Source organism: Atta colombica, unplaced genomic scaffold, assembly GCF_001594045.1.
Source record: "Atta colombica isolate Treedump-2 unplaced genomic scaffold, Acol1.0 scaffold55, whole genome shotgun sequence".
NCBI classification, from domain to species: Eukaryota; Metazoa; Arthropoda; class Insecta; order Hymenoptera; family Formicidae; genus Atta; species Atta colombica.
In genome coordinates this window covers 590,201-603,147 of record NW_017259545.1, presented here as the reverse complement: position 1 = coordinate 603,147, position 12,947 = coordinate 590,201, and the positions used below count along the sequence as shown (strand labels likewise).

Below are 12,947 nucleotides of genomic sequence, written 5' to 3'. Positions count from 1 at the left end.
CTCTCTCTCTCTCTCTCTCTCTCTCTCTCTCTCTCTCTCTCTCTCTCTCTCTCTCACGATACATCTACAATATCTGTGTCATTCTGTTTACATTATTAAGTCTAATATTTATCGCAGGTGAAGATCCAATGCTTAGCGACCAACAGCAGTACCGATACATGACTGTTGATGACATGAAGTCCATGGGGGATGACTCGATGCGCGTGAATGTGACGGACGACGAGAGAGATAATCGACATTCCGGAGGTAAGTAAACATATAATTGGGTCCTCACATACATTTCGCCAGATATGTTCGCCACAGTAATATCATCAAGTCTTTATCTGTGCTTTCGAATCTTTTTCATTAATTATTGATGATTTTGCTAAAAATTAGATTTGGAATTTATTCTATATTTACGTATTCTCTCTGTCCCGATATTATTTTTTAAGCGATTTTATCTATCTTATCCATTGTTTATACAATTCTACTGATAATTCGATAATTTTGCTATATTGATAGATTACACGAGGAACGCGAGATAGTAGCTGTATGTTTTGTAGCACTTAATATTCCGCTACGTATCGCAGAACCGAACGTTCAATTATTCTGCACATTGCGTTAATCAGATTAGCTCATCCTCGGAAAATAAATTTAACGTGCATGGCAATGTGTTTTCTAGCGCCAACCATAACAGAGATGATTACGAAAGAACATTATCAACGTACAAACGCGGCCAATCTTAAACCAGACAATGTAGACATCAATAGGCATCCTGTGCATGTCGGGTATGTAATATTTTACATCTACTTTTTTTTATCTCATTTTAGCATTATTAATTAAAATTAAAATAAAGGATATTTAAAATGACGAAATTTCATTTTTTACAATTATATGATTTATTTCGGAATTTTATTTAAATTCTGCAATTTAAGCTCAAAAAGATACATTTTTTGCATCGTATTGAAAAGTTGTGCAACAAATTTTACTGTAAATATTATTGAATTTAAAATTTTTAATACTCGATTAAACCAATAATAAACAATGTAAGGATTACATATAAAGGATTTTTTTAAGTGTTCATGATCGTAATAATTTTTTCTGATTTAACTCAAGTAAATGTTATTTCCTTCTATTGATAATTAAGACATCAAAAAGACATTAATCAGCAAGATCAAATTATAATTGCATGGTGTGCCGTATATAATATTAAAATTATAACATTACGACATGCTCAAAATTCGACGCATATTACTGATGATCTAATATTTACGGATTTGAATTTATTCGACAGTGAGAAAAATGTCTTGCATATATGTAAAATTGAAAACTTCATTAATATAGTATTAATAGTATATACGAAGCAGCTTGGAATGATTATTATTGTTCTACGGAAATCGTCGTTTTTACAATCTCGAGTAAACAAAACAAATATAATATTTTATTTTCTTATTCTATTTTAGAGATTTAAGAGATTTTAGAGATCAGGCTTTAATATTTTTAACGTAATATAATAAGAAAATAGTCTTGATATTGATTTAATGTCAAAATTTCGCTCAGTTTTACACGCACCAATCTTTTTCTATTGTAATTGTGGAGATTTTTAATTTTAGGTGAGATAAAATTATTATCTAATCTAATATCACGGAAAATGCAATCTACGATATATTACGCGGCCTTGTACTCCGATTTACATATCGCGATCGATGCTGTATTGATACTACGAAACAATAATGATGTGTATTATAGTATGATGTAGTTTGTGTGTGGTGAAAGTTTTCTGCTGTGATTAACCTTACAAATGGATTGGCTATCTAATGAATTACTCATTACTTTAATTTGATCATCTTAATTTCTGATTGGTAACAAAACAGATTTTATATAATTATAAGCAATATGGTGGTCGATAATTTTCTTTACTCTTATTTTATTTTAGACATTGTTTCTTTAATCGAGATTATTTATTATTATTGTTGATAAAATCATAAATAAAACATTATAGAATGAACGTGTTAGTAAAATATTAATATGTGAAATATTAAATTGAAAAAAAATATTGAAAGAATAAAATTATGCATTTTGCGAATCTGGATGGAAATGTATACATGATTGTACACAAGTTTCACAATATAAATGGTTTCATATTTATTCTCATGTTGAGCCTAAAGATTTACGTCACTGTTATCAACGATGCGATCGTTGATAATTTATTTGCCTAATATCCATATATCATAATAGATGATGTTTTATTCAAATCGTGTGCAATATTTACTTAATTCGAATCTGTATTAGATTTAGCATACACATTGTGGTATACATTAATTTAGAACTACTTTAGAAAATACTTTTTCGATGTAAATGTGTCCGATATAGAAAGAAAAGAAATATGCCACATGTATGAAAATTTAGCTTAAATATTTCAATTCTCACGAAATATATATTCTCGTTCGTTTATTTCTTAATATATATACATATGTATATTATATATGTCATCATAATATGTATATAATTTAACTTGTTGACTGTGAGACATAATCATATAAGATCGTAACACAACGTAACGTAGTATCGAAACGTAGTATCGAAACACGTAATATATTGTTCATAATGAATTTTTTGTGCTACGATTTGTTTTATATTTAATTCGTAACAGGATTTGCGATTTACAGTCATTCAATCAGCTCAACAAGAACGCTTGATATTCTGGTTACAGCCTGCTTGTTTGTAGCGAAGTTCGATTATTTAGTGTTTAGCATGCTGTTTTTTACATTTCACTTGGACGAACGATTCTTTGATCAATGTACTTTCGTTTATCACTGACAATTTGTATTAACCGCCTGGCTGATTTGGACAGAGTGAAGAATATTCGCAATGATAAAATTTTTTCCTCTTACGTAGAAAATCTTGATCGTTGTTTCGCCTATCTATCTGTTTAACAATGATGCAACATTCTTGATCGAATTATTTCTGCACGTGACACTATATATTCAAAAGAAAAGCACAGAGCACTTCTGTAATGATTAAAAATGAATGTAATGACAACAGAAAAGAGTGCTACTTATATGAGCGAGATAAGCATGAGCATGATAAGCAAGATTATTATTCGGATAATCAAACTTAGTTTTATTTTGAGAATAGCGAGTCCCTAGAGTCCCTATGCACCTCGCTGGCAGCTCTCAGTACCGCACCGAAGGGACAAGGGATGTGGAGGGACAGGTACACCTTTATGTTATCTTCCCTTTCCTGCTGAATTTGATAAACGAGTCTTCTTGTTTTATGAATTTTTTTGCATAATGACAAATTATTATTATGCAAATTGTTATTATTACTAGTGACAATAAACATATTAATATCTATAAAAAAGAAAATTATATTATTGGTTACTTAATAAAAGTAACGGTATACAGTTGTAATTGATCTGTCCAAAAATGAATGACAGGATATTAAGCATGTTAATATTTATAAAAAAAAGAATCGTTCTTCCAACAAATTGTTAAATAGTAGAAAGTAGAAAGAAGATGTCAACGTTGCAATAGTTGCTACTGGATGTTTTTCTCTTGTATAATTATTTTAAGTTAGATTATTTCGCGCGGATTACACGCAACGGAATCTGTTGCGTTAATTAGTTTGTTAATAATTTTGAAGCGATGCAGTTTAAATGAATTTGAATTCTCGAGGACGATCACTGTTCCAGATCACAACAGATTTCGGAGCGTCATTATTTTAAGTTTCTTTCCTCGAAGTACGTGTCTTCTTTTCGCAGAGTGTGAGTGTGTTACGTTTTTCTCTCTACTATAATACATAATTATTATTGTTATTTCTTGTTTCGTAGTCGTGTACAATAGAAAAATGGCTTGCGTGTGATGAGTGCACTTTACGAAGTGATCAGCGACAATCATCATCATCATTATCATCATCATCATTATCATCATTATCATTATTATTATTATTATTATTATTATTATTATTATTATTATTATTATTATTATTATTATCATGAACAGAAGCACATTTTACGAAAACGAAACACAATGGAAACGAATCAAAAGAGATTAAGGAGAAAAAGAATCACATAACGAATCAAATATCTCGTGTAAATTAAATTTGATTTTACGAACAAAAATTTTGTAAAAATGTGCCAATATTAGCGATATATCATCTCTTTATTATATCATCTCATCATCATGTTTATGAACGAATGAATACTAACGCGTTTTTTATTTTGTTCCCGATCCTCTCTGTTATTTTATTTGCGCTACTAGCAGAATTCCACAGTGGAGAAAGTAAGTGATCTTCTCATCAATCTTAGCTTCTGCAGTTTGCCGTGTATATACATCACCTCCTTGATTTTCTTTCGATTATTCTTCTTTCCGTCGTTATACACAGCCTATATATGTCGCCGCACAACCCTCTGTAGTCGCTGATTTTTATTATTCTTAGAAACATCGTACATCATACATCGCTCGGCAAACACAGCTCGTTTAATGAAAGATGAGTCATAAAATTTAATTTCTTGAGAAATCAGTAAAACTTGACATGAAAAAGTGCATAATGAATGGAATAGCAGGCACGTATGCCTTGCACGTATCTGGAATATTTTCTACGTTCTCGGCGATAAATTATTCAATAAAAACATACGTAAACGCGATTTACAGAGGCGTCGACGAATTTAGATGGAACTTAAAATGAAAAACAAATTAATTGCGGCTACTGTTTAGTAACTTCATATTTGAACAACCGTAATAATCGACAAGTGTCAATATCGTGGAAAACATTCTTGCTGAGCTGTCCGCTGCGTGATGTATTGTATATACATTACACAATTCTCTTGTGAATATTTCACAGGCTTATCAGTGAGATTCTCGGCACCGACATCGTTGTATGCGGTAGTTTAAGGGCGACTGAATGAAACCAATTTGTTTTAATCGAATTAGATGACACTTTCGTTGCATTCAATGTCGGTAGTTTGATGCTTGCGACTGTATCACATCCATATGATAGACATCTCACGTAGGAATATTCATAGATTTGGCCTACATATGTAGCCGTTTTATTTATCTCTTATTTTGCCACTTATATATACACAAACACCTTGTATAGCTCGTTTCATCTCATAAAAATGTCCACATGGATTCGACCTGTATAGATGTATAGCTGTTTTATTTATATCTTATTTTGCTGTACATTCCTTTATTGTTGTATACTCTTACTTATTCACATTACATTAAGCCAAAGTAATTAATTTAATTTACGCACAACAATTAGGTGTCGGTAGAATGTAGTTAAATTATCTCACAAATTATCTCACTGTCACTGTAGGAAAGACACGTTACAGTCGATAATATCATGGTATTACCGCGATCAAAGCGCATTGTCTCTAAATTTTAACAATAATTTCATAAAATCATAATCTCCGATTCACAGATATCACGCTTATATAGTACAATTTCTCAAGAATTATGCTTTCTGGCTTTGCGCACTTTTCGTAATAATTAATTACGAGTTATCCAGTGCATTGTGACTGACATTGATGTTAGAATTATATTATATATATATATATAAGCTCAATTTTTTATTTTTTACTGTGGTATTTTTTATTGTGATTTCCATGAAATTGTGGTCAAACATTGCTGTAACACTCTATTCTCTAACTTTTTTATATCGTTTACAGCGGAATCTTTCAGAATACAAATAATATATAATAAAATTGTTCTATTTTCATATGGAAATTAAAGTAAATTGCTGTAAACGTTTAATAGCTCAACGAAACAATAGCACGCGCGCGAAAGTAATGTCGAGGACACACATATTTTTGCGTACCTAAAATAGACCTTGACTGTATGTATCTTGCAAGCAGCCTCCACATATATAATGTAATTTTTTTATTGCAATTTTTTATATTATTCCGAACGATTTCTTATAATGTATGTGTCGTAAGTAAATGAATGTAACGCATTCTCAAAATCTCCTCAGCTTCCTGGTTTCCTTCTTGGTGGATGCAAGAGGCGGTGCGATGCGCGGATGCAGGCATAGTGGCGTCCGCGTGATTGTTCCACCGCGTAAAGCCGCAATGCCTATGCGCGTCACTTGTAGATACCTGAGGAGAGACAAATTGACAAACCCACCTCCCCTGATGGAGGGAGAAGCGTTAGCCAGTCGCATCCTCGAATTAGGTCCTGTCGGTGCAAAATTCTTGGGGTATGTTCTTCAAACATTTTTCATGATTTTATTTTTTTGTTTCGATTACTTTCGGTTTATACTTATTGCGTATTTTCGTACTAACGATAAATATAAAGTATAACTGAAGATTTGCCTTTTAGAATAATTTTATTATTTATTATACAATTGATGATTATGACGACAAATCCTTTTCAAATGTTAAGACATGTTTTTGTACAGCCCTGTTATCATAGAAGTACCACATTTCGCGTCGCTGCGCGGAAAGGAACGAGAAATAGTAATTCTACGATCAGACAACGGAGAGACCTGGCGCGAGCATACCTTGGAAGCCAGCGAGGAGGCTGTACAAGATGTGCTTAACGAGAGCTTTGAGGGAGAAGGTATGATTCAAATTTCCTTTCTACGATTCCCAAGTGATTCCCAAGTGAGAACAAACATTGAGTTAAAGGACATTTACATTTCCAGAGCTAAGCCAGCTAGAAGATCTCCAAACGTCTCGTATCGTAAGGATACTCACTGTAGATTTCCCACATTACTTCGCGGTAGTATCTCGCATCCGGCAAGAGGTCCATGCGGTTGGTCCCGAAGGCGGCACCGTGTCGTCATCCGCTGTACCACAAGTACAAGCTGTCTTCCCGCAAGCGGCCCTTACTAAGAAGATCAGAGTCGGTCTGCAGGTATTTTTCCGTTTCTCTTCATTCGATTAAATATATTATATTTACATTCCCATCTGCATCTTTGGCATTTAAATACGTTTAGTTACTTACCATATAGGCAAAGAAATTGATCATTTTTTAATTTTAAAATTTTAATCGCCTACGTCTCTATAAATTAAGAAATTAAAACTTTTGGTTTAAAAAGCAAAAATAAATAATTGATTATAATCTAATAATATTCTCCAAACCTAGACCTTTCCACAAGTTATTTATTGTAACATATAGGCACATCCTATACCGGCGGATCTGGTGGCCAAATTACTTGGAAATAGAGTGGCTGTGTCGCCGATTGTTACCGTCGAACCGAGACGAAGAAAGTTCCACAAGCCGATAACTTTAACTATTCCAGTACCACAGGCGGCTAATAAAGGCATGATCAACCAATACTCCGGAGATGCGCCGACTTTGAGACTCCTGTGCAGCATAACTGGTAATATATGCTTGCACGTAACATTGTAGAGCAGCGTACCGTCTTACTGGAAAATCTCTTACCGATAAACGGCTGAATTAATATTATACACCGCATACACCTTTGGTGTACATATATGCTCTTGCCGAACTTACATTGCGCATTCGAGTATCTATTCGGGGATTTAATTGTAGTTTAGCAAGCATGAACGCAGTCGGTAGGCTATCTTGTCTGTTCTCAGGTCGCTCGGGACTACGATCGAACCAAGTATCGTACGTTGCACGAGAGGATTGCTTAAATGGTAGCAGCACTTTTGTAACTCATTTATGTTTAGTATGGTAAACGTAAATGTCTGTACGATTCCTAACTTGCACTAGTATGTAAAAATGTTTCAGTATGATTTTTCACTTAAACATTTTCATTTAAATGGGAAAAATCGATTTATGTATGTGAATGTTGGAAGATATGTCATGTTTTGTCTTAAATAATTTCTTTTGTTATCCATTATCGAGATATGTCCCGAGCATCTTCGGATAGAGATTTAAAAGGGAGATGGTAGCTGCATGTTTCATAGAAACATTTCGTTGAGTATCATTATTGTATACATATCTTGTTGTGATTCATTGTTAATGCTTGCATATTGTTAGGATTGAGTCATTTAGGTATGGATTATCAATTAAAGTAGATAACATTTTACTATACCTAGCCCATTGTTAAGAGTTAACTTTAAATGTGTTTCAGCACATTCGTTTGTCTGGTAATCGCTTTAATATATTAGTAATTTGTGACTTATATGAAGTTATACTCGTGATATATGTACATATATGTAGGTATATGTATATGTATATATGAGATTATATATAATGTCCTTTATAATACCCAATCATATAATCTAAAAAGATTTATATAACAATATTACATATACACTGAATACTATCACATTTAATTTTATTTTAATCGTAATCTATTAAAAATATATTTCAAGTATTAATATTACAATATCCCTAAAATCGTTCTCAGAAAAAAATACATAATTGTGATTTTTTTATCTTTCTTTTAAAATTTCTTTTAATGTCATTATTTTAATCATTTTTTTAAATAAAATAACAAATACATATTGATTAATACTTTAGGATAGTATTTTTCCTATTTATCACTTAATTTTTATCTTAAATTCATACACCTATAATTGCTTTCTACACATTTCGTATATAACGCTTCCTCTTGATTTTGCAAGCATTATCATTTAGTCGATCATGTATTTATTTTTATATTACATTCACACATTGATAAAAAGCACCTAACAACAGCGCACTTACAGCGACCGTTTTTAAATGCGAAGTTTCCTTTGTCTGATTTGAATGAATTATTAATTATTATTAATATCCAACATTATTTATGCATATCCCCTGATTTGTATTCAATTAATTGCTCGTATTTAATCTCGGTCGTGCAATATACCACACACATTTCACTTTTGTCACCTGCGCATTTGCAACACGGACATATTTTAATAATGTTATTGGACTTGGCATGTATGTCGTTCAGGGGGTCAGACTCGGGCAGTCTGGGAGGATGTCACAGGCTCGACGCCGTTGACCTTTGTGAAAGATTGCGTTTCCTTCACCACCACAGTTTCCGCCCGCTTCTGGTTAATGGACTGCCGTAACATTTCCGATGCCACGAAAATGGCCACGGAACTATACACGCACGCGACACATGTGCCCTTTATGGCTAAGTACGTTTCAATTGATGTGATATATATGTGTGACATATATAAATTTTTAGTAATAAATTACATAGAAATGCAAATTATACAGGAAGTAATTATTTTGATACTTGCTTTACGATAGATTCGTCGTGTTTGCAAAACGAGTAGATCCATTGGAAGCGAGACTACGTGTATTCTGTATGACGGACGACAAAGAAGACAAAACTTTAGAGCATCAGGAACATTTTACAGAAGTTGCAAAGAGTAGAGACGTCGAGGTAACTGTCGACAATAAAAATGCCGTTAAAGTGTTCGTGAGTTATGCATAGTATATGCTTCTTAGTTACTTAAGATGTCATTAAATTTTTTAATGCTGTAGGTTCTTGAAGGAAAAACGCAATACATGGAATTTTCGGGAAATCTTGTACCCGTTCTGAAAACGGGTGAACAGCTGCAATTACCGTTTAGAGCTTTCAAGGAAAATAGAGTTCCGTTTACCGCAAGAATAAAGGATCCGGATGCCGCTGATATGATGGGTCGAATTATGTTTATGAGCGAACCTAAAGTTCCGAGAGGTGAACTGCCGCAAACGCCAATCTGTACACTAAATATTTTGCTGCCGGAAAAAATTTCTCCGGATACCGCGGTCTCCGAGCTTGATTTGTTGGAATTGTCAAAGAACTACAGTTTCCTACGAGATGGTGGAATAAGTATGTGAAACTATAACAATGTGTATAATAAAATGAAAATTAATTATTAATTTTCATTTGTTATCAAAATTTTCTTCTATTTTATACATCAAATATTATTTTTAGGCAGACCAGATGCAATACATAGAGCGACCATTCGATTAACAGATATCGCCAATCTATTGGATAAAGATTGGGAACCATTAGCAGAAGAATTGAATATCCCACCTAACGACGTGGCTCTAATAAAACAAGAATACCCCGATAAACCTGCACAACAGGCCGCTGCCATGTTCAAAATCTGGCAAAACAGTGGAAACAAAGCCACAGGTGAGACATTACGTAATTTATTTACCTTTACATCATAGCGTGTTAATTTTCGGTGAATAAGAGTTGTGATAGCTTGCCTTGATAACTTTAAAAAAAACTTGTTTCCCAGCAAGATCAATTAATTAGACACGCGCGCTATAGTTGAGTCAGGCGTGAGGAATCTTTTCTAGCAACGTAGATATGTGATGATCTCATTGTGCATTATTATGCCTGACATAAGTCTACACGCTTCGTTCCCTCTCCTTCCTTCCTGCTAATGGCATTGACTTGCACATAACTCACGGTGTTTCTGCAATCAGCAGAAATAACAAGTAGTCGTGATTCCGCAGTACGTGATCGACAGTCGTGCAGTGAAAGTGATTAAATTCTGCTACTTCTTTATTTATATCGATTTTACATATCTCCGAATTACTTGTATTTATGTGAATCTGTATTGCCGAGATTATTTAATATTTTTTTGATATATTTCTTGCGGAAAAATTCTCGGGAAAATAATACGCGTTTTAAGATTGTTCTATTTTAAATTTGTTAAATTTTAATTATTTTGATTTTAAAAAATATATAAATATATAAATAGAAAAAAGAAAACGATGTTTATAACTTTATATCAAGAATATGAAAATTATAATCGTTATACAAGCGAACTCCTAATAATATTTCGAAGATGTCCTTACCAACGTTCGCAAAATGCAATACATTCAGGTCTGTGTAAAATTTAAAAAAAAGTGAATAAGAATATAATAATTGGTTATAAATTTTAATGATACAAATATCGAATCCTTGTAAATGTATCCTTGCTTTTAAAATTATTTAACACTTGTAATATTTAAAATACATAGAAAACAATTTGTAACATTACATACATGTATTAAAATAAATATTAATAATATATTGATTTATAGTGTACTTAAAAAAAAATATACTTAAAAAAATATATAAAATTCATATTGATGATTGAAATATCACGTCCTTTATTTGCAGGAAACACGTTAGAAAAAGCTCTTAATAAGATCGGACGAGAAGATATAGTAAACAAATGTATCTTCAATGTTGAGTTAGTGACTGACGACGTTGAAAAAGCTGTGGCGAGAGTCAGACTGGATCAGCCAGGATTTGATTCTCTTAAGGAGGAATTAGGACCGTCGAGAGACACGTCACTTCGCCGTGATGCAACTATGGATCCTAAAATGGACCCTGATTATGAAGAGTCTGACAGAATGAAGGTGCGCACTTTATGTAAATCTGGGAGAGAGAGAGAATCTATATGCATAATTGTATAATTCAAATCGTCATGCAACAAAACAAACTATCATTAATAAAAGATGCTATTTTATCGTTTGACCTTATTCTCGTTATCTAACGAATACTATTATTGAGCACAATTGAAGAAGATACTATCCACTTCACTTTATATCTTGTAATAGCTCTTTTATGTATGCTACAACAGTTAAAAGGCTTATACATAACAGTAATTTACTCAAATAACTACTTCTCCAAGAGCGTGGGATTCTTATAATCACCAAGATAAAGCGCAATTCTCTCTTTATTCCAGGACTCTGAATCATTGGAGGATCTCAGTATCACTGGCACACACGATAAACGTAAGTGCAAATAGTAATATTTATAAATTTAATTTTATTATTACTCGCTCTTGCATTGCGTTTTAACGTTACATATACAATTTGTCAAAAATTATTCAATATTATACATTATTATACATTCTTCTATTATATTACAATACATACTGCAATAAAAAATGTGACGTCACGGCTCACAATACTTGAATGAATGATGCACGCTACGCCACAACGCGTGTTATATAGTTATCAAATACACAGAATGAACACTTTTACTCGTGCTTACTTAGAAAACGTGTTAGTCAACGCTTGCCGAGCAATTTTACTGTGGCCACATATATCCATTACATTCGTCATGCAATGTCTCACATCAGCTCGCGTTACCTCCGTGTCTCTTCGTTTACGCATTTTCTGCACTTCACAGCCAAAGAGCACATCACAATCACAAACGGCACTGTATTCAACGGAACCTCGACCCCCATCAAAGACAAATATGCGAGCGACGAGAAAGAGCTCAGCGACATGATGGCTGATTACCTTGAGCACAAATGCCATACGACCGACACGATGAGCAAAAAGTTGCGCGACGAAGTGGACGATCCGGAGAAAAAACGTCAGAAAGCGATCGCCGATGCCAACAAGATAGTCTCTGGTAAGTGAGCTTTTGAAAGCGATTGGAATGAACGGTGCGGGTTGAGGGGCCGTGCTTATAATACTCCTGGCAAAGAATCGGCAGCCGTTAATCGAGTTTTAGCGGAGTTAAAAATCGCCAAATCGAGATTACATTTATACATACATATACTATAAATTCAGCAGCATGATTGGATTAATGCTGCGGGCGCACGCTTGATCCTAAGGGATCGTCTTACTCGTATTAACCATGTGTCGATGAACTGCGTTTCGCCGAACTCGCTAAACCTCATTAGATCGGAAATACCTTTCCTTTTTAGTGATATCGTGTTCATAGTTATGAAGTCTATTCGCTTAAAAATTTTCAAATAATGCACGAGATGTACAACTATGTTTCTCAAATAGCTTTATACATTTATTTGCGTTTAGCATTATTGTCTTTTCTCTTAATGATACTGTTTTTCGGTGAATTTTCTTGTACATTCCTAGACGAATGTTATTTCTTCATTTGTAAAAATGATACATGTTATTGTTATGCAGTTATGTCACAACAAATGCACATAATTACTTTTAATTGTATTGGCGTATAGACTATTATATGCCAATAACATAGGTTCGAAGCAGCTATATTTCAATGCTAATCTATTTCGTACATTGAATTTTCACTTGTGATTTATTATTGTCATTTATGATGCAAGCTTTAATTTTTTGTACGTAAGTATTCAA

General features: G+C 33.2%; 1 protein-coding gene across 12 annotated transcripts in view; it reads left to right on the top strand.

The window, feature by feature from the left end:
* The window catches only part of LOC108691889 (microtubule-associated protein futsch-like), an 85,115-nt gene that overhangs the window by 45,470 nt on the left and 26,698 nt on the right, over nt 1-12,947 (top strand). For 8 of the 12 annotated variants that reach the window (XM_018199834.1, XM_018199826.1, XM_018199835.1 and 5 more), the window contains 15 exons: nt 118-246; nt 662-767; nt 3,118-3,195; nt 5,953-6,177; nt 6,379-6,539; nt 6,625-6,836; nt 7,101-7,305; nt 7,526-7,585; nt 8,833-9,022; nt 9,138-9,273; nt 9,375-9,705; nt 9,811-10,014; nt 10,996-11,237; nt 11,567-11,615; nt 12,016-12,243. In XM_018199834.1, the coding sequence (XP_018055323.1) occupies nt 118-246; nt 662-767; nt 3,118-3,195; nt 5,953-6,177; nt 6,379-6,539; nt 6,625-6,836; nt 7,101-7,305; nt 7,526-7,585; nt 8,833-9,022; nt 9,138-9,273; nt 9,375-9,705; nt 9,811-10,014; nt 10,996-11,237; nt 11,567-11,615; nt 12,016-12,243 (2,556 nt within the window). Of the gene's footprint in view, nt 1-117; nt 247-661; nt 768-3,117; nt 3,196-4,241; nt 4,263-5,952; nt 6,178-6,378; nt 6,540-6,624; nt 6,837-7,100; nt 7,306-7,525; nt 7,586-8,832; nt 9,023-9,137; nt 9,274-9,374; nt 9,706-9,810; nt 10,015-10,995; nt 11,238-11,566; nt 11,616-12,015; nt 12,244-12,947 lie in introns of all 12 variants that reach the window. The other 4 variants (XM_018199829.1, XM_018199828.1, XM_018199836.1 and 1 more) reach the window with 4 other exon arrangements.